This window comes from Pelodiscus sinensis, chromosome 1 (assembly GCF_052426305.1).
Source record: "Pelodiscus sinensis isolate ZL-2025 chromosome 1, ASM5242630v1, whole genome shotgun sequence".
Classification (NCBI taxonomy): Eukaryota; Metazoa; Chordata; order Testudines; family Trionychidae; genus Pelodiscus; species Pelodiscus sinensis.
The window spans coordinates 251649726-251677086 of record NC_143052.1 but is presented as its reverse complement, the minus strand read 5'-3'; the positions used below and the strand labels follow the sequence as shown (position 1 = coordinate 251677086).

General features: G+C 39.5%; 1 protein-coding gene across 1 annotated transcript in view; it reads left to right on the top strand.

Annotated features, from left to right (window-relative positions):
* Nucleotides 1-27361, top strand: part of ITGBL1 (integrin subunit beta like 1) — a 261334-nt gene that overhangs the window by 208876 nt on the left and 25097 nt on the right. The window contains exon 8 of the mRNA XM_075918746.2: nucleotides 22335-22451. Coding sequence (XP_075774861.1) covers nucleotides 22335-22451 — 117 coding nt within the window. The remainder of the gene's footprint in view (nucleotides 1-22334; nucleotides 22452-27361) is intronic.

Sequence of the window (27361 nt, the reverse complement as noted above, 5' to 3'; positions counted from 1 at the left end):
AGGAAACTTCATATTGTTAATCAAAGTTGTATTTACATAATGGGCACATAGGATGCTCTTTCTGCATCTACAAAAGAGTTCAGGAAGGAGAAATTCTGTAAATCACTCAGTATGTTCCCAATGCAAAATCACTGAACTTCTGTCATAAGTTCTTCAAAGACCAGAAAGTAGAAGATATAAATGCACACTATAGTAGTGCTCTCTATCAGAAATTTTTTGGGAAAAAACCATACTTTTTTTGATAGAGGAAGGACGAGGATGCTCAATCAGTCTTTTTCATTTCCAAAATCTACGATTTTCCGGGTCATGAAAATATAGTACTTGCTAAATGTCATAATGTATTTGAGAGGAAAATCTACTATAGTTAAGGCTGTAGGAGAAACACAAGCAGCATAGCTGGCAAGCTACACTGAGACACATTGTACAAGGCTATATTTTAGCTACATGGCTACAGATGTAGGGCAGAGGTGCGGTTTTAATAAACTGTACCTTTAGAAAAAATACAACTTTCCTTTGCCTGGTCTACACTAAAGAGGAAAGGTGACTTAAGATACTTCAACTCCAGCTTCATAATTAACATAGCTAGCTAGAGTTGTGTATCTTAAAATTGTATTTTGGTGCTTTCCACAAAGTGGGAAGTTGACAGAAACACATGCTCCCATTGACTTCTCATTCTCCTTGTGATGAGCAGGACTACCAGTGTTGATGGGAGCACTGTCTTAGTTTAAATTAGTATGTCTTCACTAGATCTGTTAATGCGAACCCCGGAAGATCGACTGCAGCAGCTCCGATCTTCTCTGTAGTATAAACAAGCCTTTATAGCCTTAACAATAGCAGTGGTTGTAAAACAAGATCCTGCTATCCCACCTCCATATGAATAAAACATTGCAGTGATGTATACTGCATTGAGAAAAGTGACTCATTTCCAGTTTTTGACAGTGTAAATGATTTTATTTGATTGTACTTCCAGTATGAACACTCACAATCTCAAATCCACATAATGCCCCTGTATATTAGATTTAACATTTGGACAGTTGATTTATCCGAATGACACACACAAGTCAAGCAATCACTCAGAGCCCATTGTTGAAGCCCTCACAAGCTCATGTAGTTAGGTACTTCCCACTGTCGAACTACCATACTCACTAATTTGCATGTTTTTCAAATGTAGTACTGCATGAATCACTTTCGACAAAAACTACTCATGTTTGGTTGGGCACAATCTGCTATCACGAGTGGTTTCAAATTCACACATTTTTAAGAATGGCTAGCAGGTCACAGATGCTCATTTGCTATAATTGATGATCTATATATGATGAGCATACTATTTACAAAATCTATAGATTAGAATAAAATATTTGTCTGTCAGACAGAATGCCTATTACTTTTTTTATATCCATATTCATGGAGTAAAGAGAGCTGAGGCCAGAATTTGGTAGGAGTTGCTTGAGTCAGTGGTAAACAGCATTCTCCCTAAATGCAGAACTTCTGTGTGCAACCTGTCTGCCCCCCAGTGCACCATCCCGGGGGAACAGAAGGTCAGTACTTTAGGCTATGTCTAGACTGCAGGCTTCTTTCGGAAAAAGCTTTTCTGGAAGAGATCTTCTGAAAAAACTTTTTCTGAACGAGAGCGTCCACACTGCAAAAGTGCATTGAAAAAGTGATCTGCTTTTTCGACAGATTGCATCCACACTGAATTGATGCTATCTCACATGTAAGCTGTGATTATTATGGGGGGAATGGCCACCAAGGCACCTGTGCTTTTTCCTCTTTCCTCTTCTATCGAAAGAACTCCCTCTTCCCAATCCACACACACCTTTTTCCGAAAGAAGCTTGTAACTTGTTAATCATGTAGTGAACTACAGGCATTTAAAAATGGCGCCCGCCCGGGAACATGGAAATGAAGCCCAGGATATTTAAATCCCAGGCTTCAATTACAAGTTCGAATGCCTACATTAGCCACCCTAGTTCGAACTAGGGTGGCAGTGTAGACATACCCTTAGATACTTGGAATACATGTATCCACAGTAGAATAGAGACATAAACATTGTGAGAAACTCCATCTACAAAAGAGTAAGGAAATTCACCTTTGTATGCATATGAGTATTTAGGAAAAAATACATTTATATCTTTCTGTTAATTGCAACTATACAAGGGATTGAGAATAGCAGTTAGAAAGTGGTGATGAGTTTATTGTTAGGATATTGTGAAGCAGGGCAGATGAATGAACCATTTATTTCAATAGAAGTGCTGCTCATTTCTCTCTCTATATAAAAAAATTTCCTGCGGGATGACAGTGACTTTATCACATCACTCTGCATCCTGCCACCCCTGCTGCCCTCAGCCACCCTGCCTCCTCCCTCTCTTCCCCCCCTGGTGCCACAGGGCAGGAGTTGTGTGACCTCCCCTCTCCCAGGCTGTTCAGTCATGCCCCCCAACCTGAGAACCCACACTTCCAGCCCCCTCACTTACCACCCTGACAACACTCTGCACCTCCAGCCCCCTCACTCACTCCTTCCACTGAGACCCTGCAGCCACCGTCTGCTCCTGCCCCCTTTCTCTGGCCAGACACCTACTCCCAGCCTGCTTCTGCTCCCTCCCCTCAGCCAGACACCTCCCCCCAAAGCCAGGGGGTTGGCGAGCATAGCGAGCAGGGGGGTTCAAAAAAATTGTTAACTATGTCACTGTGATCTGTCTGCCCTCAGGCTTCTCATGCCCAAGGGGGAAATCTCAGTCTATCTCCTTTTGCTGTAACACTCTGTTCTGTCAGTGTCCTGCTGCTGTTGCAGCTGCTCATCGCTTTCCTCTTCATAGCTTCTGAAATCCAAACTGTTCCTGTGCAAGGCGAATAGAATGGACATCCCTGGCTTTTCCAGTGTGATGGCTATACTGTAATTGATAGAGCAAATGTGTCTCTTGCTGAGGAAAAAGCTAAGAGTTGTTTTCTTTCTTAATACATGTAAATACATTTTCTAAATTGTGCCCTTTTGCATATTTTGAGCCAGGCATTCTACTTTACTGATGAGATGATAAACAAGTCAGTTGGTTTTATTTTGTAGCCATTGCCCCACTGCTCCTTTCTTCTAACATCTGAATATAATTTCCTGCCCTTTGCTGTGTTCTACAGGCACCACCCCCATCAGATATGTTCACCCCCACTGTCTTACATAGAAAAAATGAATTCTTGCTGATGAGTTTACTGAATTATCTTCATTCTTCCTACTTGCTCAGGCTATGTCTAAACAGTGACACTATTTCAGAATTCTGGAAGTACAGTATCCCAAAATAGCTATTCCATGTCTTTAAATGTGCCTGTTATTTCAAAATATATTTTGAAATAACGGGTGCACTATTCCGGTGTTCCTGAACCCTCATTCCACAAGAGTTAAAGGACTTGTCGAAATAGCACTTTATTTCAAAATTACCTCAAAATAAGCTACACAATGTGCATAGCACAAATTGCGTATCTTATTTTGAGGTAAGTGTGCTGTGTAGATGCACCCTCAGCAATAAACCTGAGTAATCCCAATTTTGGAGGGGGCAAAAGTATATAAAGAGCAATGTAGCAACAAAATGCCTACAGTTCTCATGTGCCAGCCCAGCACTCCTGACTGCAAGACAGGGAGCCAAGTTCTGTAAGACAAATAGCGCTTTTCAGTCTGAGGGAGCATCACAGTTTTCACCAATGTTATTTTCTCAGCAGTTCTCCTAACAAGAAATAGCCAATCCACTTCTACAAAATACTAGTTACTGTATTACAATTTGTTTTAAAAATCTTGATTTTAATAGCATTAATCTGAATACACATGTACAATTAATTGTTTCTTAATGTAGCATTACACCTGATGGTTTTGATGATAATGTCTCTATCACTTGAAGAATACTTATCACTAAAATGGGACTAGAAAGAGATCCTACATTCATTTTGTGTTACTTAAGCAATTTTGACTAATTTAAAGTGTGTGACGGACCAGGTCGGGTCTGGGCACAACTGAGGGTGTCCACTCAGGGCAAATTGCTCAAATTCGGGGCTCCTTACAGCCCCCAGGCTGGAGGCCTTTCAAAACGGGCCACAAACCAGTCCCACAGAGCACTTCAGCTGAAGCCTCATGAGCAAAACCCCTCTGACACCCCAGCAATATCCGTGCCCCAGATGGCCCTGGACCCCTCTAAGATGGGGGAGGGGTCTTAGAACCCAATCTCACCTACCCCGAACAAGTTCTGTCCGGTTCCAAGAAACCAGCCACAGTTTCCAGGTCAATTTACACTCTGGATCTTACCCACAAATCACGCTGAGCCAATCCTTTAGGATCTAACATCTAAAGATTATTACTACAAGAAAGAAAAGCATGAGAGTAAGGTTGTTAAAGTATCATACATTATATGCATCGAATCTCCCAGTTCTCGATGCAGGCTCTAGCAGAGAAGTTATAGCTGCTGGCTTAAAAGTCCTTGGTGCACATCCTATGTCAGGATGGGTCCACAGTTCTTCCCAGCTCGTGATTCCCTGCGAGGCCACATCTGGGGTCAGAAGCAGATCTGAAGACCTCCCTGGAGTTGGCCACCTGGCATATTTATACCTCCTTCTAGGTTTCTTCTAAGCTGGCTAGAGTCACATGGCCAGTGGCTAGGTGTGTCTTCGGCCTCCAGAGATCCATTATTCCATGGAGACTTGCTCTTAGCATGTCAATAGGCAAACATTCCTGGCCCATTACTCAAGCACATATAGAGAAACTTCCAGTCTCCATACAGAGTACATATTCATAACTCCACCCCCAGACATTACACAGATATATGAAGAGCATATATAGGACCAGAAGAAAATAAGCTTTTGTTTGACACCTCACATTGCTCCCTTTGTACCACTTTTGGGGCAAACACCCCGCCATGGGTGAAACAGTGACCTGGCTGCTCCCCTCAAAATCCAATAACGTGACAAAAGTGAAATACCAAACTTCTTTTGTTTTTACATTAAAACGTGTGATTATACAAAATTGGAGTTTTCCACCTGAGACCCAATAGTGGAAAAACTGCTGTGTCTATTGTGTTTGGGGGTTAACAATATTTTTTTTTTCATTAACTAAGCAGATATCTGACATTTCTTGGAAGTGTGCTAGACCAAATTTTTAACATCCTGCAGAAATCTGGTGGTGCGGAGGAGAGGTAAATAGCTAATGGAGTTAATATTAACATATGCTATATTAGAATTAGAGACAAAATGATGGTTCTCGTGCCACCCATGTTCATTTCATATTTGATTTTTTACACTAGTTTGTTCTTATGTCAGTGAAAGCTCTGAACAAGTGCTACCACATACTTGTCTGGGATGACCAATTGTGTTTGTTTGGCCAATCATGTTTCTCATGATCCAGTCAATATGGCATTGAAATTCTGTAATAACACTAAGCATTTTACATGGTTAGACCATTGTCATGTTTAATTAATTGAATCCTGGAAAAACTCACTGAACAGCACTGAGGTATTCTCACTAGTGTACAGATAGAGAAACAGAGTTTAGGTGATTTGCCTAATTTCACATACAAAATCCATGTTCCAACTCTTCAGATGTTCTTTCTGATTATAGAAAATGAGCAGGTGGGAATATGTGTCCATGCTGAGAATACTCTGGAATGTTGCACTTTCCCCAGAAATTGATCTTTTCTCTTCAGCTATTGATAGTGTGGCTTCCAAAGTGTGCCATTTCTCAGTTTTACTCTCGTAGGCCACTGTTGTTCATAAATGACTTTATGTAGACAAAGTGGGTGGAAAGACAGCTGGAGCCTCACTAATAGAAGACTCTTCATACAACATAAATTATTTTAAAAGATTTTAACTATGGCTGTGCAGAAAACAAGATAGTTTCTTTACTTCTATGCTTATTTGGGTGACCACATTTCCCTGTGGTGAATATTGGACACCTGGTAAAATATTCCTATTCAATGTCAATCAATCAGAACTACGCAGTACCAATGTTAAAATTAACATCAGGTTGATGGAGCCCCCTTTAAAAAGAAATATATCATCATTAGATTCTTTTAATTTATCTTCTTATCTTTAAGGCTTTAGGGAAGAGAGATCGCTCCCTTATAGGGGTGTTAACCGACCAACACTACTCTCCCTGCCTGTCACTCTCCACCCATCTTCCTTGGCTGGGCTTCCAGGACAGACACATTTTCTCATGTATCTGGCACTGTGACTTCACGATGCAGCATGAGGGCCATTTGGGGTCACATTCCCACCCCCAGATTTCTGCCAGAGTTCACATCAGAATGTGGCCAGCATCAGCCTTTTCGCACTGTGTGGGAGGGAAAGGCCAGGTGCTTCTTGCATCTGCAGGGGAGGAAAAGGGTGAAAGGATGCTATGTCTTTGCAGAGTTCATCACCTCCTTCCCATGCCATGTCAAATGGCAACTAACACCTCTAGGCAGCTGCTGGCCATCAGCATAACTCATGTCCTTAAGCTCTAAGGATACATTGTGCACCAGTGCCCAAGGAACCTGACCATAGGGGTTTCAGTGTCCATGGAGCCTGGTCAGAGAGATGGCTTAGCACACCCACAATCAGTCCCTGGACACTGCCCTTCCACACTGTAGCCTTCTTCCACAAAAGCTTATGCAAATGAAGCATGACGTAGAATATCACCGTGCTTAATTTGCATAATTAATTAGCAGCCGCTTTTGCGCAAGAGGCTTTTGGGCAAAATGAGCTCTGTAGACAGCTCAATTTTGCGCAAAAAAACCCTCTTGCGCAAGAGCCGTTCTTCTTAATTTTTTCAGAAAGAAGAGTTCTTGTGCAAGCAAGAACATAGCTCCTTTTTGCGCAAAAGCCTCTTGCACAAAAGCGGCTGCTAAATAATTATGCAAATGAAGCATGGCAATATTCCACTCCACACGTCATTTGCATAAGCTTTTGCAGAACAAGGCTACAGTGTAGATGTAACCTTAAAGTGTGCAGTAGATGGGATGATCTTCAGATGTAGATGCTCATTACCGCTAACCTGGCTGCTAAAGTAAAATGGATGTCTGATTACCTGATTCTCTTTTACACTGAGGCCCCTTTACATTGATCTAGCAATGTAATGTGAAATTAGTTGAAATGAGAATTAGCCACTAGTGTCTAGACATGATTCCATTCTGGATGAGGGCTAGTTAGCTGACGTTCTGGCTGAAAGAGACAGAGATTTGTGAAAGAGGCCAGTGTATTGGTTAGATTAACAGCTCCAGAAATTGGTGATGTGGAAGGATTATTTGTGAACGGGGTCTGCAATTTAGGAGGCTTATAAAAGCAATCATGTCAAAGAACATGCATATCCATCTGTGCTTGGTGAACTGAGTTTTTGATGCAGACTTCAGTGTGCTTATCCTATCCTTTGTCATGTTGAGATCAGACTTCTTTAATACAGGGGTTTTGAGTTACCATTCAGTTGGTCACATATTAAGCTGAGTTTTAGGAGCATTAGGAACACAAATACATTGCTTCAATCACAGTATTCCTTTTTGCCAGTAGTGTTGGGTGAGAGGGACAATAAAGTGTTAAATGGTTTGAGTCTGAGTTACCTAAGAGACTGATTCTTCCCTCGTTCCACATTGCCACATGTTGGTGGTACTTGTGCTGAAGAGCTCGTTCTATTAGAGCACATTGGTTGTGGATCATGCTTAGCTTTTCTGGTCTACCAGAACCCAGATATGTTAAAGTTCTAGACATATTACAAACCTAATCACTCTGTCAACCATTTGAGGAGGGGAGGGATGGGACAAACGACTTGGGCAAGATTTTTTATCTATAAGGGGTAGCTCTGATTATGACTGTGGGCGCTGACAGGATTTAAGATGTTTAGTTTAATTCCTTGGTCCAAGCTCCAGTGGTGAGGAACACATGGATAGTTCTTCCTCATATGCAGATTAGACATATTCACAGTAAATGAGGGGGTTTCCGTTTGATGTGCTGGTCAGTTTTTTATCTCCTTCCACATCTCTCCTCAGTCTTTCTCTTGCATTAAGGGCTAATGATGTTGCATTTTAGCCCACTGCCTTTGGTGCAGTAACATTTGCTTTTTCCTTGAAGGGATTTTTTTTTTTTTGGCCTGCAGTTCCATTTTTTTCATATTAAAATGTAAATCAGTATGTAATTACCATACTTGTTCTATAGATGATACAGTTTGTACTGTCTTCGTCCTCCACTAAGGTCACTGAGATAATGGCTATTCTCTACTGTGTTGGGCAAGGTATTACTTTATGTATACTTTATTCCAAAATAAAAGGGGCAGGTATATTTTTTAAATTTTTTATAAATTCTCCACTATGCCCATCAGGTAATTTCAGCAATTCTACTATATCCTCTGTTGTATATTGTGTAGATTTTTCATAAAGCTTGGCTGATCCTTTACTTCTGAAATTTCTATAGTGATTTAAACTTTTCTGTCTCTGCTTCATTTGACTTTGAAATGTTTCTGATTTATTTACATATTTTGAAATTGTATTATTCTTACCTTACTCTTCTACTTATTTGTATAAGATCAAACATAGCCCTTGCTTCCAAAATTTTTGTGACTTTTTTGCATTTTAAAAAGTGTGTGTGTGTGTGTGTGTGTGTGTGTGTGTGTTTGTATTTGTGAATATCCCCTTTAAAACAATAGTTCTGAACCAAAGATATGTTTTCTTTCAGGGTTTACAGTAACTCATCTAGGTATTTTCCTGGTTGTACAATAAGCTAAATAAAAAGCACTAGTGAAGTTAGTACAAATTAGAGTTTCATAAAATGACTTGTTTATTTGTCTCTATATACCATATGTTGAAATGTAAGAACAATATTTATTATAATTGATGTATTTTATAATTACATAGCAAAAATGAGTAAGTAAGCAATGTTTTCAGTAATAATGTGCTGTGACACTTTTGTATTTTTATGTCTCGTTTGGTAAGCAAGTACTTTTTAAGCAAGGTAAAACTTGGCGGTATGCAAGACAAATCACACTCCTGAAAGGAGTACAGTAGGGGAGAGCTTCAGGCAGGGCTTTGGGTACAGGGAGGTGAGGACTCTGGCTGGGGGTGTGGGTGTAGGGTGGGGCTAGGGATGAGATGTTGGGCTGCAGAGGGAACTCATGGCTGTGGTAGAGGGTTGAAGTGGGGGGCCGGTGTGCTCCAGGAGGGAGTTTGGGTACAAGAGGGGACACCAGCCTAGGGTACGGGGCTGGAGTGTGGGGGTCTTGACAGCATTTACTGAGGCTTCCAGGAAGCAGACACCAGGTCCCTACAGCACCTACACATGAGGATGTGCTGTGCACTGCCTTGTGCCTACAGGCACTGTCATCACAGTTCCCATTGGTTGTGATTCCCAGCAAATGAGAAGTGCAGAGCCAGCACTTGGCACGAGGGCAGTGTGTGGAGCCTCCTTGTGTATAGGGGCTGCAGTGATCTAATGGCTGCTTCTGGGAGCCACACAGAACCAGGGCAGAGAGGGAGCCTGTTTTAACCCTGAATCCTTGCTGCACCACCAACCAGACTTTTAGCAGCTTAGTCAGCAGTGCTTACCATAGCTGTCAGAGTCCCTTTTCAATTGGGTGTTCTGCTCAAAAACCAGATGCCTGGCATCCTTATCTTGAACTGCAATTTAGATGGAGGCAGCTCCTTTCTGTGAGTCTACTATTCTGGGGACTCAGACAGAGAAGCAAGTCCCCCAGAGAATTGATTTGTAAAGTTCAGGGTAGTTCCATTCAAGGCAGGACTTTTGGCAGCGATGTGTGGTTTGTGCATGATGGAGTTCCTTCTCACAGAGCCCACTGGGCCTTTGCAAGATGTCAGACTGCTGTTTTCAAAGCTGCTGTCAACTTTCACGTTGCCAGTAACCCATTCTGAGCTAGTCTAAGGAGTTCAAGCTCCTCATAATACTGGCTATGCTTTTAAAAAAAACACAAAGCCTCACAGCACTGGCGTTTCAGAATATTTTTTGTCATATCTGTAACAAAGATTTCCATGTCCTTCTGGGTTACTAGAGATGTTGTTCAGGGGTTTCTGAAGAGAAGCTTGGCCATATAAAATGAACAATAGAGTGCTTAGTAGGCTTTCTTTAATAACTGTCAACTGACAGTCCGATTAAAATTATTACAATCCAGTCCTCTTGTGTTCTGTCTCTCTCCTTGGGATCCTTTGAATCGAGGAAGATTTCCCCTTAGACGCCTAACACTGCTAAGTATGAAGATGAGAAATTAGGCCAGTTCTGGCTGGGAACACTCTCTAGGAATGGCTGTACCTGAGGTCTCTGTCTCCATTGTCACCGACACCAGCAGCACGGATGTGGGCCTGAGAATGCTCCATCTGTCGGGCTCTCTGATCTTCTCCATGGAGATGACACTTGATCTCAAAGTGTCGGGCACTGTTCTTGATGGTGGTCCTCCAGGCTACCTGATCCTCCACCTGCCCCTCCCAGGTGTTTGCATCAAGTCGCACTTTACCAAAGTGTTTTTAAAGATGTCTCTGTAGAGCTTCCTCTGCCTGTCATGAGACCTTGTCCTGGTCCTCAGCTGACTGTAGTAAAAAAAAAAAAAAAAAAAGTGTTCTGTAGATGCAAGAAGACCTGTAACAAAGATTTGAGTAATGACATTTGAAATCAAAAGGGGGAAAAAAGACAAAACGAAGGAATGTGTCATTTTTCAGAAGATGTTTGCTTTCCGGTAGCATTCTGATCATGCCCTTTAATTCCCCCATTACATGTGCCAGTCTCTTGAGAACACTATCAGAAACAACTTTCTCAGCCATCAAAGTGAAGTGTTATCTCAAGAATAATTGTAGCTAGTGTAAAGCAGTTGGGTTCTGCGAAGCAGTCCCCTTGTATTAGATAGGGGTATTACAGAAAGCCTGATAGTGAGAGTTTAGTGCCCAATCTGTTGGGTTGGCTAACGTTTTTTTTTCTTAGAAGTGGTGGTTAAAGGCCTTTTAACTTGGAGCAAGTCATTAGAAATGATGTAGTTGCCAAGAAATATCTTTCATTTCTGGAAAAAGCCTTGTCTGTATGAAAGTTAATCAATAAGGTAGATACACAATATGACATCATCTGTTGCCATGGCTTCTGAATTCAGCAGTCTGTTATCTGCAACTAATATTGATGGTTGCTATGCAGTCAAATCATTGCCCAGTATTGTTTTATCATTATACAGCTCTTTTAATCTTGGCTATTCCTTCAGAGTGAACTGTCTAGTGGTTTAATCGTGTTAATAGAAATCCTTGTATTACAGCCCTAAAAAAAATCTTTTAAAATTTACTGCCTAATGAACAACAAGCTTCAGCAGGAAGTGAACAAGTTTAACATATTGGTGATTAAACTTCCACAAAGCAGTTGACATTTTCTAGTAAATTAATCTGCAAATTAAATATCTCTGTGGAATTAGTGCTCTGACTCATTACATGGCAGCGTGTGTAAGAAAAAATGGGTAAGCCGTAAGTCCTCTGGGTGATAAGGCAATCAAATGAATTAAACTGCAGGATGACTCAAGAGCAATCACGGTTTCTCCAACAATTTCCTTGTGTCATATATCTTATTCTTGTTTTAAACATCTAATCACTTTCCCTATGTTGTCCCTTTTTATTATGTTTTCTCCTTTTCTTGAAAATATTTTTATGGAAGCTGATGCTAAATATCAGACATTTGGAATGACTGAAAAGGAAATGAGACTTATTTATCTTGATAGTTGTCAGAGTGAAGCATAAGTGTTTCAAAGTCACATCCTTTAAATCAAATATAATATTTCATTTTCATATTTCAACCAAAAAGACATTTGTGTTAGTGGACTTCAGTGTGCCCTTTACTTGATTTACTGGCATTACCTCATAGTTGGCTTTTTCTTGTTACTTTCTGTTGTTGAAATCATCTCGGAGGAAATGGTAATAGAAAGGAAAAACTCAGCAAGAGATGGAGGTGGTACTATAGGATGCTTTCAGGGGCAGAGGGAAAAGGAGTGGAGAAACAGAAAATGCTCAATAGAGGATACATTATTGAATACAAGAAGGATTTCCCTGATAAAGAAGGCAGCTTGGTGTGGGGGAGAAAGAGAAGGAAGGCTTAATAGAAGAAATTCCACTCTATTACACCCCTGGAATTTCGCCCAGTGGCTCTTCTCCCTTTTTCTGCTTTTCAGCCCACTCCTTTAATACCTCTCTTCTTCACTGTCTCCACAACTGCTTTTCTTGTAACACTGCCTTCTGTCAGTATCTTTTTCTTTTCACAGATGTCTCCTTTGTGGGATGGCTTCTACTAACACCTTCTCTTTTCCTTAGAAAAAAGTAATTGTCCCAGTGATGGTAATTGGCCCCATAACTATAGTTGTATTTTGCAAGGGTATTTCCCAGAACAGAAATTGTAGAAGAGTTTAACTGGGAAAAAATAAAATGTATGACTAAAGGTCTGGTTTTTTTTTCTGAGAGCTATAGCTTGATTAATCCTTCCATGTAGCTCAGTAGAATTTCGCTCTACTTCCTATATAACAACACAATTACAGCCTTCAAGAAGTCTCGCCTCAAAGCCCTGCTACTGAGAGCAGACAGATGGAGGAGGCATGCAGTCTTGATGGTGATAGCAGATGTCAACAAGTTAACAATCTGAAAAGCAAAGTAACAGCACAGCAGTGGTTCTTCCCCAAACTTCTTTTTTTAAAGGGAAAGATACAAATCAGCACCACTAATCAGCAAGAGCTGCAAAAGACTATCTGATGCTGAATCTTTTGAGTACCACTGAGTGGATTTGTGGAGAGAAGAAAAAGTTGTACTTCATTGTTAGCCTGTCACAGAGGAAAAGAGTTTACCTCAGATGCCATATGTGCAATTAAGCTTCAAACACAGTCCCTTTATAAAGTATTGCTGGGTGCTAGTGTCAACCCTCTACTATTAAGGTTGCATAACATTTTCCATTATAACTGCCGGTTTTCACTAGCTTATAACTTTTTGAAGCTCTCACTAGTTAGGCTCTATCTAGGTCTCTTACCAAAGGTAATTGTTTTGAATTCTGAGTAAAAGTGTTAGACATTATTTGAAAGAGGGAGATTTTAAAAAAATCGTATAATTATGAAATAAAGTAGGTAAAAAGGACACAACAATTCTGTTCAAAAAAAGGCAGATTCAAAGCAACTGAGGATTAAAAGTTTGTTTAGCATGGAAAATAGTCATTGTTGAATTGAGCAGTGTATGGCTGTATTTCACAGGACAGTGGTTTTGATGTGGCTGACTCACGCCAATCTGAAAGGTGCTGAGCATGAACAGTAGGTATTTTTAGTAACGTTACGTGCACATTCAAGGAAGGATGTGCTACACGAATATGTGTGCTGCCAATAACTATTTTGAATTGCTTTCAGGAATATTTTCATTTTTCTGAAGTAGTTGCCATACTACTTCAGGGGTCTTTGTTAGGAAATCTGCATCTGCTAAACTGTGTGTGTGTGTCTCTTCCATCCAAAGGGCATTTTGTTGAAATGTACTGACTCAGTTTACTCACAGAGGCATAGGAGCTAAGGGTGCCGGGTTCTGTAGCTCCCCCAGGCTCTCCGACTAGTGCCTGGGGTCCTTGCTGCTGCTTCACACTCATAGGTTTCAACTGCCAGCCTTGTGCATTGGATTCTCATCTGCCTCCTTCACACCCGGGGCTTTGCTGTCAGTCCTGTGTGCTGGAATCCTGGTTAGAGCCCTGCATACAAGGAGAGCACAGCCCCCTGGTGAAAAGGGTAGCAGCCAAGGACCCAACATCCAGGGTCCCCTTGACCTCCGCATGCTGGGGCTTTGCCTCAGCTGGGGGTGGGAGTGGACAAGGTCAAGGAGGCTCAGCACTCCCACTTTTAAAAATGTCCCCATGCCACTAAAACAAAATACAGGACTATGTAGCACTTTAAAGACTAACAAGATGGTTTATTAGGTAATGAGCTTTCGTGGGCCAGACCCATTTCCTCAGATCAAATAGTGGAAGAAAATGGTCACAACCATATATGCCAAAGGATACATGTATTGAAACTCTACGTTATCTGCTGCTTTGATACATCAGCCTTTGGATAGGGGGTGGCTTTTCAAATGACTTCCCTGGTTAGAGAGGGGAAGGAATACCAAAAGTGTTGGAGGAGAACAGGGAAAACTCACAAAAGGAGAGAGTGCACAGAGAGATGAGTTAATGGACAGTACCAAAGAATAAATCCTTCACTTTTTTAGGTTTTCTGACTAGAACATTCATATTGACTAATTAAAGAGGCACATTCCACAGTTGGACAAAATTGCAAAATTAGACTCCTGCCAGTGAGTTTTTTCCTTTCTGGTCCCGAGACTGATTCATAGGGTAATTTGGTCCTTCCCACAGAATAGGTTTGATACTCCCAGTACAGTATATTTCTTTCATATCCCTTAGGTATTTCTTTTTTTATAGCATAATTTTCATATTCTGTTTCTTATAATGGAACTTCAATGCAGGATTTGAAGCTCACATCTTTACTTTTTGTGTTTGCACATTTAGGAAAACTTGGATGTAGGTTTGTGTTTCCCAGGATGTTACAGGAAAAAATGTGATCAGTGACTAAATTTTAAAAATTTTCCCTCCACCGACTGTTAAAAAATTAACCATGCCAATTATTCAATGCTGTACACATGAGAGAATTCTTCTGAACCCTTGTAGCTATTGATTTGAGCCCTGAGACCTCTCATATTTCCAGGTGAAAGGGGACTGCTACAGGGGATAGGCAGCATTGCACAGTTGATTAGGTTCATTATGGAAAGATTTTGCTTTCCTCTGAGGCATGGTGTATAGACCACTGCCAGAGTAAGGGTACCAGTACAGTTATGTGATTTCATATAAGCACGTGTGTCCATCACTGCAGCTTTGATCAGGAATGCATTAGCATAGATAGATATCAGTGACCATCTGATATGTTGTGATGAATGCTATGTGCCTTAATCACACTAGAGGTACACTTAAGGAACTGCAAACCAGATAGGAGAGCTGATGTTCTGTACTTTAGGAAATATTGTTCGCAACCAAGAGTTGAATCATATTTCACATGCAGCAGTTGAATTCCTCAGACTGAGCAGCCGGCACTGGCTTTGTGATCCATCCTATCTTACCAGCAAAGTGCAACTCCCTGAATCTTTAATTACAGGGTGAAATTCCTTTAGTGTCACAGATCTTCAGGCACAGCAAAGCTTTGGAAACAAACTGAGCTCTGCTGAAGTAAATGCATGAAATACTTGTAAAATGGGAAAACTAGTTCTTGTTCCAATATGCCAAGAGACGGATGACATTGTTTACACCTTGCCTGTGGAAAGCTACCTCCCAGTTGTACAGAATCTGCATAAAGAATCAATTCCCAGTTTTTCATATCTCAGACGAGATGAGCCAGACGTTCAGCTGTTTAGAGAGCCTTTTTTTTTGCTCAGTATGGGGAAAATGTTGCTATGTTCTATACATCCTGAAGGGATAGAATTGAAAAGCAGATTCAGAGAACAAATTTAGCATGTTTTGCACTTATTTTTTCCAGAAGTTCAACAGCTGAACTTGTTATCTTTCACAGAGAAAAATAACAGTTCATGTCCATATTGTGATTTGTGCGGAATAAGTAAAAGCAGCAGAGCAAGATTTCTACCTAGTGTGTGGAAGAATGCTTGGAGAAAGGGAGCCGTAACCTCTGTCTGTACCTAACAGGTGGGGTATTGTGACCTCCCAGGTACAAGTTTTTTTCCCTTTGTTTGTAAGTGTAACTTACACAGAAGGGAGGTATGCTGGAGTCTTTCTTTCTGTCTTTCTAGAATGCTGCTATTTGACTTAAAATAATTGGACGGACGACTAATTCATGTTTCTTGGCCGACTACATCCTCTGAATATTAATGTGGAAATTATAGTAAGATTCACTTTCTTTTCTTTTTAGGAATCCAGTACCAGGCTTTACCATAAGCCAGTTACATGCACCCCCAATTAGCTGTTTCTAATTCCTCTTTAATGAGTAACACTCCAAAGATAAAGAGCTACAACACAGCCGTTACAATGCTCCCTAGAATAGTATCACAAACGAGAGGTGTGTTGCCATCCTTGAAAATGAAGCATGTAAAATTCTAGCCATTCATCTTATTGATTCCTGGAGATAGGACATTTTAAATGAATATTAGAAAGCATTTCTGTGAAGCAAATCATAAAATCATAAACATGAGTATTTGCAACCAGAAATTAGATTATAAGGATTATGCTTATCCAACCAGGAAGCATAAATGGTAGCGTGTGCTCATATCAAAACTATCCATTTACGCTTGAATTTTGCATATTAAATACTCATAATAATTTTTTCTGAATAATGTAGAGAACAAAATTTAATTTCTATGAATATCTATTGAATTATTGCAGCGATGATTGGAAAAACAGAAAGAGGTTTTGTTTTTTCCATACATTCATCTGGGATGAACTATTAACTTTGCTTAAATAACATTATATACTACTTTCCGTACTTAGAGCTTTCATATTTCAAAACAAACAGACCATTTTTCTGTGAATAAGGAGAGCGTAATCATGGTACAATTACAAATTTGCTTTGGAGCTGGATTCGAAGCAATTTACTGAGATCTCTAGAGTTTTCCTTGCCAATGGGAGAAGATCGACTTCTAGAAACTATGGCTTCATTTCATTGCAATGCTCCAAAAGTTGGAGCAAAATTGATTTTTTTCTTTTTTCTGTAGGCCAAATTCCAAAATAGTTCTTCTGCCTTTTACCCTTCTGCAAACTAAACTCCCATTCACTCAATAGAGGTACATCTGCTGTATTTCCAGGTCTAAAAGTTCAAAAATCATGTCAGAATCAGGCCTCTCCAAGATCATGAGCTTTAAAAAAAAGTGTTTTTTTTTTTTAACTCCCCGTTCCTTTCACAATTTCAGGGTGGACTCACATAATTTTCAAGCTCTGTCTAAAAGAGAAAAGAAATGTACTTTTTACCTGGGAGTTAGAGGACTACCTGCTAACACTACAATGGCTTTAAAATTATGTAAGTGTTCAAAATGATGGAGTAAAAGCTGGTAAGAAATCTCAGGACTTATTTATATGGAAGCAGGGTTTATTTATTAACCCCGCTGAGAGCAAATATGAGGGGATAGATTGCGGCTGGCATTATTGTGCAGATGTATTCAGAGAACTAGTTTGCAAGGAGCCTATGTATTGCACAGTTCATAAAGGCCTGTCATAATTACAGTCCTGCACTTATGTGGCCTTTCTCTTTAGTGCATCCCTGGAGTGCACAGAGCAGCAGTTAGCAAGGAGTGGGGCGATAGTTCTACTTGTACACTAGCTATTAGAGCAAGATGGCTATATGAAGAGGCAGAAGGCGGTTTCATCTTAAAGGCATGATCCCTCTCCAAGGGACTATCTTCTATTTCCCACTATCCTTTAGGTGCTGTTCCTCCCCACGGTTTTGGAATAGTTCCACTGCAAGCCCAGCTTGGGCCAGAGGCTAATGTTTCAATTTGGCCTCAAATGCTCTACATAAAGCCAAACTAACCAAATCATTTCTTGCTCTTGTTTAGAATGCCCGAATTCAGAATAAAACACACCGAGAAAATGTGTGCTACAATAGAAAGGGGAATGAGGTATTTCTGAAGGAAGAATAGTTTCTTTTATTTACTATTCACTTGTCCCTTGGTTGCTATATGTTCTGAAACTTTGTGGTGTTTTTGTAGGTAGTAAAAGTGAAAAAATGTGTTTTTCTACAAATTATGTCATTCTAGCACACTGCATTTAAATCAAAATTGCCGGTATGAAAAGAAGGTTCAATCACCCTCTGTAGGCAGCTAAAATTGCTTTAAATTCATGGTGCTAATGGTCACAGCAAATTGCATGAAGGGGTAGATTTAATATCACACTAGTCACCACTCACTTTAGTTATTCTTTTGACAAGCACTGGACAATAGAAAATGAAATAATGTGTATGGAAAGTGGTGAGAGGAAATTTAAAGGGCTAAATCTTGAAGTCTTTATTTACTTTTCAGCCAGTACTTCCTTGGGTAAAACTGTTGATTGAAGTGGGAGTTTTGCCTGAGTTAGGAAAGCAGGATTTTTATAGAAATAGCATAAAGGATGATCACATATCAGTGCTTGGAAATATTCTGCTGTAGACAGGTGAATATGCCTGTTATTATCCTGGTATTCTTAGGTTTGGACCTTTTTTCCTCATAAATAAATAATATGTTAGGGTTTTTAGTAGTATCACAAAGCCTACTTGTTCAGTAGTCACTGTATAGCTCATCCTTTCAAACATTTTGCCAACTTCTGGGAAACAAGAGGCAGAGGAAATCACATGATATCAAACATCTGGGCTACATCTACACTGAAGGCTTTTTGCACAAGAAGTGTTTTGCACAAGAGTTCTTGTGCAAAAGTTTCTTGCGCAAGAGCACATCCACGCTACCATGTGCATTTGCACAAGAAATGTGCTTTTGCACAAGAGTATCCATGGCAGTATAGATGCTCTCTTGTGCAAGAAAGCTCGGAGGGCCATTTTAGCCATCGGGGTTTCTTGCATAAGAAACCCCTGTTGCCCGTCCACATTGCCTTCTTGAGCAAGAGCTCTTGCGCAAGAGGGCTTATTCCTCATGGGGAGAGGAATAACTCTTGCGCAAGAAGCCCTCTTTTCCGATGCTTTACTATAAATTTACTTGCACGAGAATGCACATGCAATGTAGACGCTCCACAAGTATTTGTGCAAGTATGGCCGTTCTTGTGCTAAAAGCCTGCAGTGTAGATGTAACCCTGGGGTACGTTTACAGTGTTATTTTGGAATACCTGATTTTATTTCAAAATAACACAGTGTGCATCTACATAGCAAGTTATTATTTCAAAATAATGTTGAGATGGAGGACTTCTTACTCTGACTCATGGTAACCCTCATTTCATAAGAAGTAAGGGAAGTCAAAGGAAGAGTGTTCTTCCTTCGACTTCGTGCTATGTAGACAGCATCAAAAGCTGAATTAAGCTATTTTGGCTTCAGCCACGCAATTGTTGAGGCTGAAGTTGAGTATCTTAATTCGATTTTTGCCCTGCAGTGTGGACATGCCCCTGGACTACAGTTTTTCTCTCCGGTCTCACAAGGCGTAGTGCTTGCTTTCTTTTGTGAAAAGGTGTCTACTATTATAGTCCTCAAATGTTTGTGTTTCTAGGTGCCTTGGAATTTTAAAGAGAATTTGGGATAAATTTGGCAGTAGCTTTTCCTCTATAATTGGGTTGCTATGGTAAACCTATTATTCTAGTCAAAGAATGTATGTAAGAAAAGTGCTGATCTCTTTTTGGTTTCATGTGAGCCTTTAATTACTCTCAAACGATTGAGTTTGTACTGCACGTATGGTTATCACAATAAGTAAGAGAATAAGGTCATAGAGAGTATGCCTGCTGTTATTTCTGTGCATTTGATAAAATAGTACTGTCTGGTATTATCTCACTCTGGGTTTTGAAAATGCTCTCTGCTGATTTTTCCAGGGAGACATCTTTTATGTAATGACCTGATATTTAGTCCTACTCAGCATGCTAGTAATTTTTCTTTCCTTTCTGTATGTTTGTCTCAGAAATTGGCTGTCTTGAGGAATTATTTTATTTATTTATTTGCTGATGAATGTAACATTTGTTTGTGGTTACTTGATTCAGCAGGGGAAGAAAGCATTCAAAACTCCCAATCCAATGATCATTCCCATTTTTTGAGATGTATGCTACAAGTCTGAGTCAAGTCATAGCTCTATCATAAGGGTGCCAGCTCTAAGCTCATGTTTCCAATGTAGTTAGAAAGGTAGAAATAAGGTACGTTATATGACACAAGCTTCTTTAACTCTTTGTAAATGATACACAAATTAACTCATGCAGTTTTTAAGACATTTGCAGGTATGTATTGTTACCACAATAAAAAGTGTTTTTTTTTTTTTTTTTTTTTTTGGAATGTGCCTTTAAAATATTTCAAAACCACAGCAATACATATTAGGGATGCAAAAGGTTCATGTTTCAACTGGTTACCCCCTAGCATTCTCTTACCGGCATGGTTACCAGGGTAACCAGTTAACCAGTGGCTTGGCCTGGCCCGGCTGAAGCAGCCCCCATCTGTAGTGTCATGTGGCAAGCCCTGCCGAGCTTGTCCCGAGCAGCCCCTGTGTGCCCATGGCACAGTGTTAGGCTTGGCCCGGCCTGGCCAGAGCAGCCGGTGGTGGGTCCAGCCGGGCTGGAGCAGCCCCTTGCTGCAAGATCCCTGTTAACTGCTTAAACGTACCGTTTAATTGGTTAACTTTTTAAATGGGATAATACATCCCTAATACATATTTAATACAGTTCTTAACCTTGAAGGGGATGGGCTTCAGAGGTTGAGCTGCAACTTCAAAATGCCATCTATACAGTTAGTTTTAGAGCACTAGTGTGAGCCCTAGTAGCCCAAGTCTGTCAACCTGAGCTGGAGTGTTCCCTCCCACTGACTCCAAAATGCAATATAGAAATACTTAAGTGGTAGTGTCCAAATTTCAACAATGATTTTTTCAAGGTCACTTAGTCTAAGTATCTAAGGCATTTTTGAAAATGGGATTAGTTTAGATTCAGACCAGTGCTTTTGTAACACCGAAAGGCAGAATCGAACCTGGGATCAAAGGAGCTTAGTACCTGAACCTCTACTGCATAAATTAAAAGCCATCCGTACAGCACACCCAGAAAGTGTGTGGGTTACACTTTCTCTGATTAAATTCTAAATGTCTTCCACATACTCATCATTTTCACCGTTAGCACATTTTTCCTGATGAGTACATTCTCAATTGCATCTCATTATTCCAGTTATATCCATCTGTAGCATCCTACCTTGGTCTACATTAGGGAGTTATTTCAAAAATACTCCTCTTATTTTGAAATAATAAGCGGAACATCCACACTACCAAGCCTGTTACTGTGAAATAAGGGACTGGTTATTTTGAAATAATAACTCCTGCTTTCCATGTGGAATAACATTTATTTCAAAATAGAGTTAGTGTGGATACCCCACTGCTGCTATTTTGAAATAACTACTTCTCAGAGTAATTCAAAGTAATTACTCCCCAGTACTTCCTGGGGCTCTAAATCAAGGTAGCGCGACCCAACCACATTAAAGGAGCTTGCCTTGGACTAACTTCAAGGCTTCCCTATAGTGTGGACACGCTATTTTGAAATAGTTATTTCGGGGATTATTTTGAAATGTGTTATTTTGAAATAATTTCCTAGTGTAGACATACCCTTACAGAGCTAATGCATACAAAATATTACATTAGATTAACATTAAGGTTGCAAAGTCAAGCACTCAAAATTTAGGAAATGTCAGGATTAAGGCTGCTGTTGCAATTATGATTAATGAGTTTGTTTTAAAGAGGGAAAGAACTGGTCAAGTCAAGATTTCCAAATCAAATCTATTATGAGATTCCCATGATCACATACTGTATTTCTAGAAGCCTCTGCCTCAGTCAGTGCTCATGAGGTTTTTGGGAAAGAGATCTATTGGAGCCAGCCTGGTTTCCTTTATTCCTTCCAACTTTATGGATTCCCAATATAGAAAAGATTGGTGAGGCAGGAAGAATGTTGCAGAGGCTGCATTTCATCCTGCTGTGTCCTTCAAACCTGGATCCACAGACATGGTCTAACATCTATTCAAGAAAGAGGATAGGTCATAGGAGCATTAATTCTTTACCTTCCTGTTTGTCATTTGTATCAGTGTTATAACAGTTATGCTTCTAGTATCCCAATGCTTTCCTGGGACAGTCTGTAAATTATTTTTTAGATTATTTCATTTAAATCACATCCATATCTGGTGTTCATAACATACATAACAACATTTCTAAATCAGTTTGAAGAGTTAATTACATATACCATACTTCAGCTATGGAAAGGTAGAAGCTATATCTTAATAACATTCCCATTAATACTGACAATAATAAGAACATAACATAAGAACGGCCATACTGGATCAGACCAAAGGTCCATCTAGCCCAGCATCCTGTCTACCGACAGTGGCCAGCAACAGGTGCCCCAGAGAGGGTGGACCGAAGACAATGATCAAGTGATTTGTCTCCTGCCATCCCTCTCCAGCCTCCGACAGACAGAGGCCAAGGACACCATTTTATCCCCTGGCTAATAGCCTTTTATGGACCTAACCTCCATGAAATTATCTAGCTTCTCTTTAATAAAACAGTAAAAAGATTACCAGCAATATGACTTTTTTTTTACAAGTGTTTACGCTTCAGCTAACACGGTCTGACACGTGCTTTATGTCTTTGTAGCAGCAGTTCATTTTTTCCTGGTCTTTAGCCAGTATGTCTTGATGATGCTGTGATCCTAACAACTGTTTTTTCTTCCAGGGAAATGTGAATGTGGCCAATGCACTTGTTTCCCTCCGGGAGATAACAGAGTTCATGGTAAAACCTGTGAATGTGATGATCGACAATGTGAAGATATGGATGGCATCGTCTGTGGGGGTATGTGTTCATTCCAATTAGCAATAATCCAGTACAGACATGTGACTTTCCCTAGTTCCCCTGATTTTGTTACATAAGAATATTAAAGGAACCTAACCTCGGTAATAGATTTTTTTTGAGATATAGATGTTCTACAACAATAATCCCACAAGCCTCTGAACTGAACATTTTAATTATTTCAAAAGGTACTTATTTTAACAGTGAAGCAGATTACATGTTTCCGATAACTTTTTACCCTGTGCTGAAGTTCTTACATAGATAGTAAAAATCTGTAGATATTTAAAGAAAAATGATGGAAGAAATTATCTTAGTTTCAGTTTGAGTCTTTATTATTGAAGATTTACCAATGGTATCACATTTTTCTTTCTTTTTTTTTTAAGTTAGCCAAACTCAGCAATGAGTTAAATGGCTTTAACATTTGATATTCAGTTGTGTTTAGTATGTTTTTTTTTTTTTTAAACTTTCTGGTATACCTATGTTCGGTGGCCCCAACAGCTCTCACAAACTAAACTTAATTAGATTGGGTTGATATTGGATCAGGAATCTGAAGGAAATGCTGATACATTAGGCAGTGTGCCTCTCCCAATCAATATTGACTCAGGACAGTATTTAGAGACATTTTGCGAGTGAAGATATCTTTAAACTAGACATGAAAAATGGTGTCTCTTCAGATCACTTGTGGTCATTTCATAAATAAAGATCCTATGGCATTTCATAAAAGTAGAAGTGTTACATGTGTTATATTTGAAAGAATTTAACAGGATCTTTTTTTAGGAAATAGGGCAAAATACCACATTTATTGACAATGTACGATTACTCTGTTATATACATATTCACACACATCCACACACACAAAGACACAAACAAATCCCATCTTGCTTTTGCTTAAAGTTACCAATCTGTTACTCACATTAACTCACTGACCAGGCTAGTTAAATGTGAGGGAGAGGAGCAAGGCTTCTCTCAGTCCACACTGATACTCCGATCTTGTATGGGAAAAGGGATACAAATGCCCATACAAAAGGTATTAATTATTTCAATACAAAGCTTCTGTTAGTACAAACTTTTCATTCGTTCATCATAATTTATCATTCATTCATCATAATTTCTTTATAACACAAGGTATGCTCTAACTACTACTAAGATCAACAGTGTGATCATGCTGAATCACAAGGATCGTTCTGATCGCTCTCTGTCTTAGGACATCAGATATGAACTCAAGCAGTTTGCCTAATGTATAAGGCCTCAAAGTCTGTTTTTCCCTGCTAACCAGAGAAGGGTGGCTGGCAGAGTTATAGTTGTTTAACATTTATTCTCATACTATGTATTAAGCACACTACATAAGACTTTATAAACCTCTATGGTCTACACATTCTCCTTATGGCCAACGCTTTCTACCACATGCTCTAAAAGGTGCCGTATGGTAATCATTAATATAGAATGCTCAAATTACAAGCAAAAGCAAGAAATTAGAATTTAATTCCTAAAACTTAGTAGATTTTGTACTATGCCACAGCTATAAATGAATTATTTATTCTAATGTCAGCTATATGTAAACTCTGTCATTGCTTTATTTTTCAGTAATGGAAAATTGCATTATGCAGTACTTCAAGTTGGACTCAGAGAGAGAGAGACATGCTATTTTAAAAGCAGTTGTAATAGTGTTGCCCTAAAGGTTCCTATTTTATTTCACTTACTTTTTTCTGAAATGACCCATTGACTTTAATAGTTATTACTCTGACCACCGATATAGCTTTCTTATTTTCATGCATAAAAAAAAATATATAAAAATATATGGGGAGAAGAGGGAAGAGACAATATCATGTGAAGGTGCTGATCTACAGAAAGTAGTTTTTTGACAAAATTATAGTTTAAAATTTGGTTGCCAGTAAAATATAGCCCGAACGTATTAAATTAAGTATCCACTCAGTGAAATATGCATAAAAAAGGAGTAATTTCAATATCATCTGTTGGTGAAGGGAGGGAGAAAGCAGTAGCTAAGATAACAGAAAAGGTCAGTCTTGTTGAATGCAATACATATATCAAAAACAAAACTAAGTGTTTGCTTATGACTGAAATACCCAGTCTATTGTTTATAATCAGCCAGTGTTTTGGTGATAAACTATTAAGTAAATTGAATGCCCACAGAATTCATAGACAGACATTATCAGTGCTCTCCATTAGAGCTGACACAGCCACCATATTATTTTTTATCTGTGGAGAATGTTTTATCTCTCTCATGAATAATCATATGATGAAAAAATAGTAATCAGACAGTCACCTGATCATTCTTGTGCAAGGAATTACATTCAATCTGTACTATCATCTGAACAAATCCTCATTTTCCTTTTGGTCTAAACAGTTCAATGTAATAGGAGCACCAGAGATGGATCCATTCATTAAATAATTTCTGCTTTTGGCTTATTTTCCCCTAAAGAAAAACAAGAAACACTAAACAAGCTTATGAAAATACAAACTCAATGTAAAGATGAATCCAAATCTTAGCTCATTTTTTTTATTTGAACTGATAAGTTAATCATTAATGTTTTGTCCTCAGATGAGTAAGATTTACTATTATGGAACACTGATAGTATATTGAGAAATGATGCAATACATTTTCCCCCTCCACTACATTGCTTTGTAATTACAGATATTTCCCTTTCCCTGATATAGGTGGCTGGACCCAACTCTAGAGAATAAGAAAATGTTATTTTCTGTCTAAAGTTTTATAGTTTCTGCTGCTCTTAATATAAGTTCTATATCTTTGAAACAATCCAAGTGCCAAAAGCCTTCTCTGAATCTTTCTGTGAGCTGCCCTTAACTGGGATTCTGTAGCGGCTCTCAGTGCTTAGAAGATTGTCCTGTGTCTGTATCTGAAAGTATTTGGGTAGAACCTTACCAACAAAATCAAGTGTAATGCATTGTCCTCTCCTTTTATCTAGTTTCCTAGTCTGCACTTGTTTTGTTTTCTGCAGGAGCCACCATGAGTTTCAAATTTCTTTTTTGGACCTTGCCAGCCCCATTTTAGCTCTGTCTCATTATACTTATTTATCTTATTTCGGTCTCAAGTTTGTTCATTTCTGGAATGAGAGTCCTGACATTCCCTAGAAAGGACAGAGTAGCACTTAATTTCAGCAGAGGGATCTATAGATAGGATTGCCAGATGGTTTAACCAAAAATACTGAACACCTCCCTCCCCCCCAAAAAAACACCGTGGAAAAAATTGTGTTGAGGAAAAAAAGGGGGGGGGGGAGACCAAAGTTGTTGAGCGCAAAAAAAAAAAAAGAAAAAAAAAAGGGGACCCTGAGAGTTATTAAGCAAAACAAATAAAATAAAATAAAAAACAGCATGGCCCCTTGTTTCTCTTGTTTTCCTAATCAGAGCCAGAAGGTAGCTCCCCTGCAGAACAAGCTAAGCATGGGATCTGGGAGCCCGGGGGAGGAGGGTCCAAGGGTTGGGCCCGGTTGCTGAGTGTGTGTAGGGTTGCCAGGTGTCCAGTGTTTTTACCTCCTGGCAGGGAAAAAAATCAGAAAATACCGGACATTTTAGTGTCCAGTATTTTCTGTTTTTTACCAGACAGGAGGTGAAAATACCGGACACCTGGCAATCCTGGTAATCCTATCTATAGAGTCCTGGGAACCAGCAGTGAAAGGCTGGAAGGAGATGGCAAAGTGTTGGTCTGCCACAGCTGTCTTGTTGGCTGCCATGACTTAGTGGTAGGAGTAGAAATTGCAAGTCAAACATAGCTGGGCGCATTGTCACAGCTCATCTCTCCTCTGGTGACAAATAAGCATTTCTCAAGTGTGACTAAATGATATATCTTTTCTAACAGAAGAATTATGGCTATTACAACTCCTAAGATTTTTTTCAACAATTCACTCAGTTTGGATCTGGAGAGTCCTGACAATTGAGTTACAGCATCAGCATCATCAATTTTTCATGAGAATGTAGTCTAATTATTGATGAACTCTGTGATATTGGGGAAAGGTGCTGATTGAGGGGATTGCTCAGTTTATTATTTTGAGGTAACATTTACATTTTGTGCCATCTAAAACATTTTTAAGCCAGCAATGGAGTTTCCTACAGCCATACTTCTGATATTTTAAAAGCATGAATAGGTTTAAAGAAGGAAGGGGAAACACCTGATATATTATGTGATAAGTTTCTGTTGAAATTCATATTTCCCTTTGTTTTGTCCTTTGATCTTGCAGTGTGCTGATGAGTAATTTACATATAGTTCCTACTACTGGATAGAGTGTCAGACTGCTCAGGTGCATGCTGTCTGGCCCATACAGCTAACTGATTTCTCCCTTCCAGGAATTCAAATGGTCAGGAGCTCTATTTTTGGAGCAGACAGAGGAGAATTTGGTCACTACTTCCTACTTTGAGGGCTTGTCTATGCATAAAACATTTTATACTGGATCACTTGGAGCAGCACAGCCCATTGCCTCAAAAGCAGAGATTCTTTAACAACAAAATCTCTGATACTGGTAACTCTCTTATGTTGCCAATAGTTTCCTTTTGTGCAAGTCACTTGTACAAGCATGTCAGCTGCAGTCCAGTGTTGGTTTTGGTTAACATCTGGATCAGGTGGCTGGTATGGTGATTAATCCCAACTATCATTATTTGAGTGATTTAGCCTGCATTCTCTGCTCTTGGAGGAATTCTGCACCAAAAAAAAAAAAATTCAAATTCAAATAACACAATATAATCATGCTCCCACTGAAAGCTCCAGGTAACTGGGGCTCCCATTGACAGTGGGAGCTCCAGCCACCCAGGGCTTAAAGCAGGCAGGCTGCTGGGGGCAAAGAGGGAAAAAAAATTCTCATGGGGAACATTAATTCTGTGGAAAAACTTAAACAACCATCTAGTAGCACCTTAAAGACTAACAAAACATGTAGATGGTATAA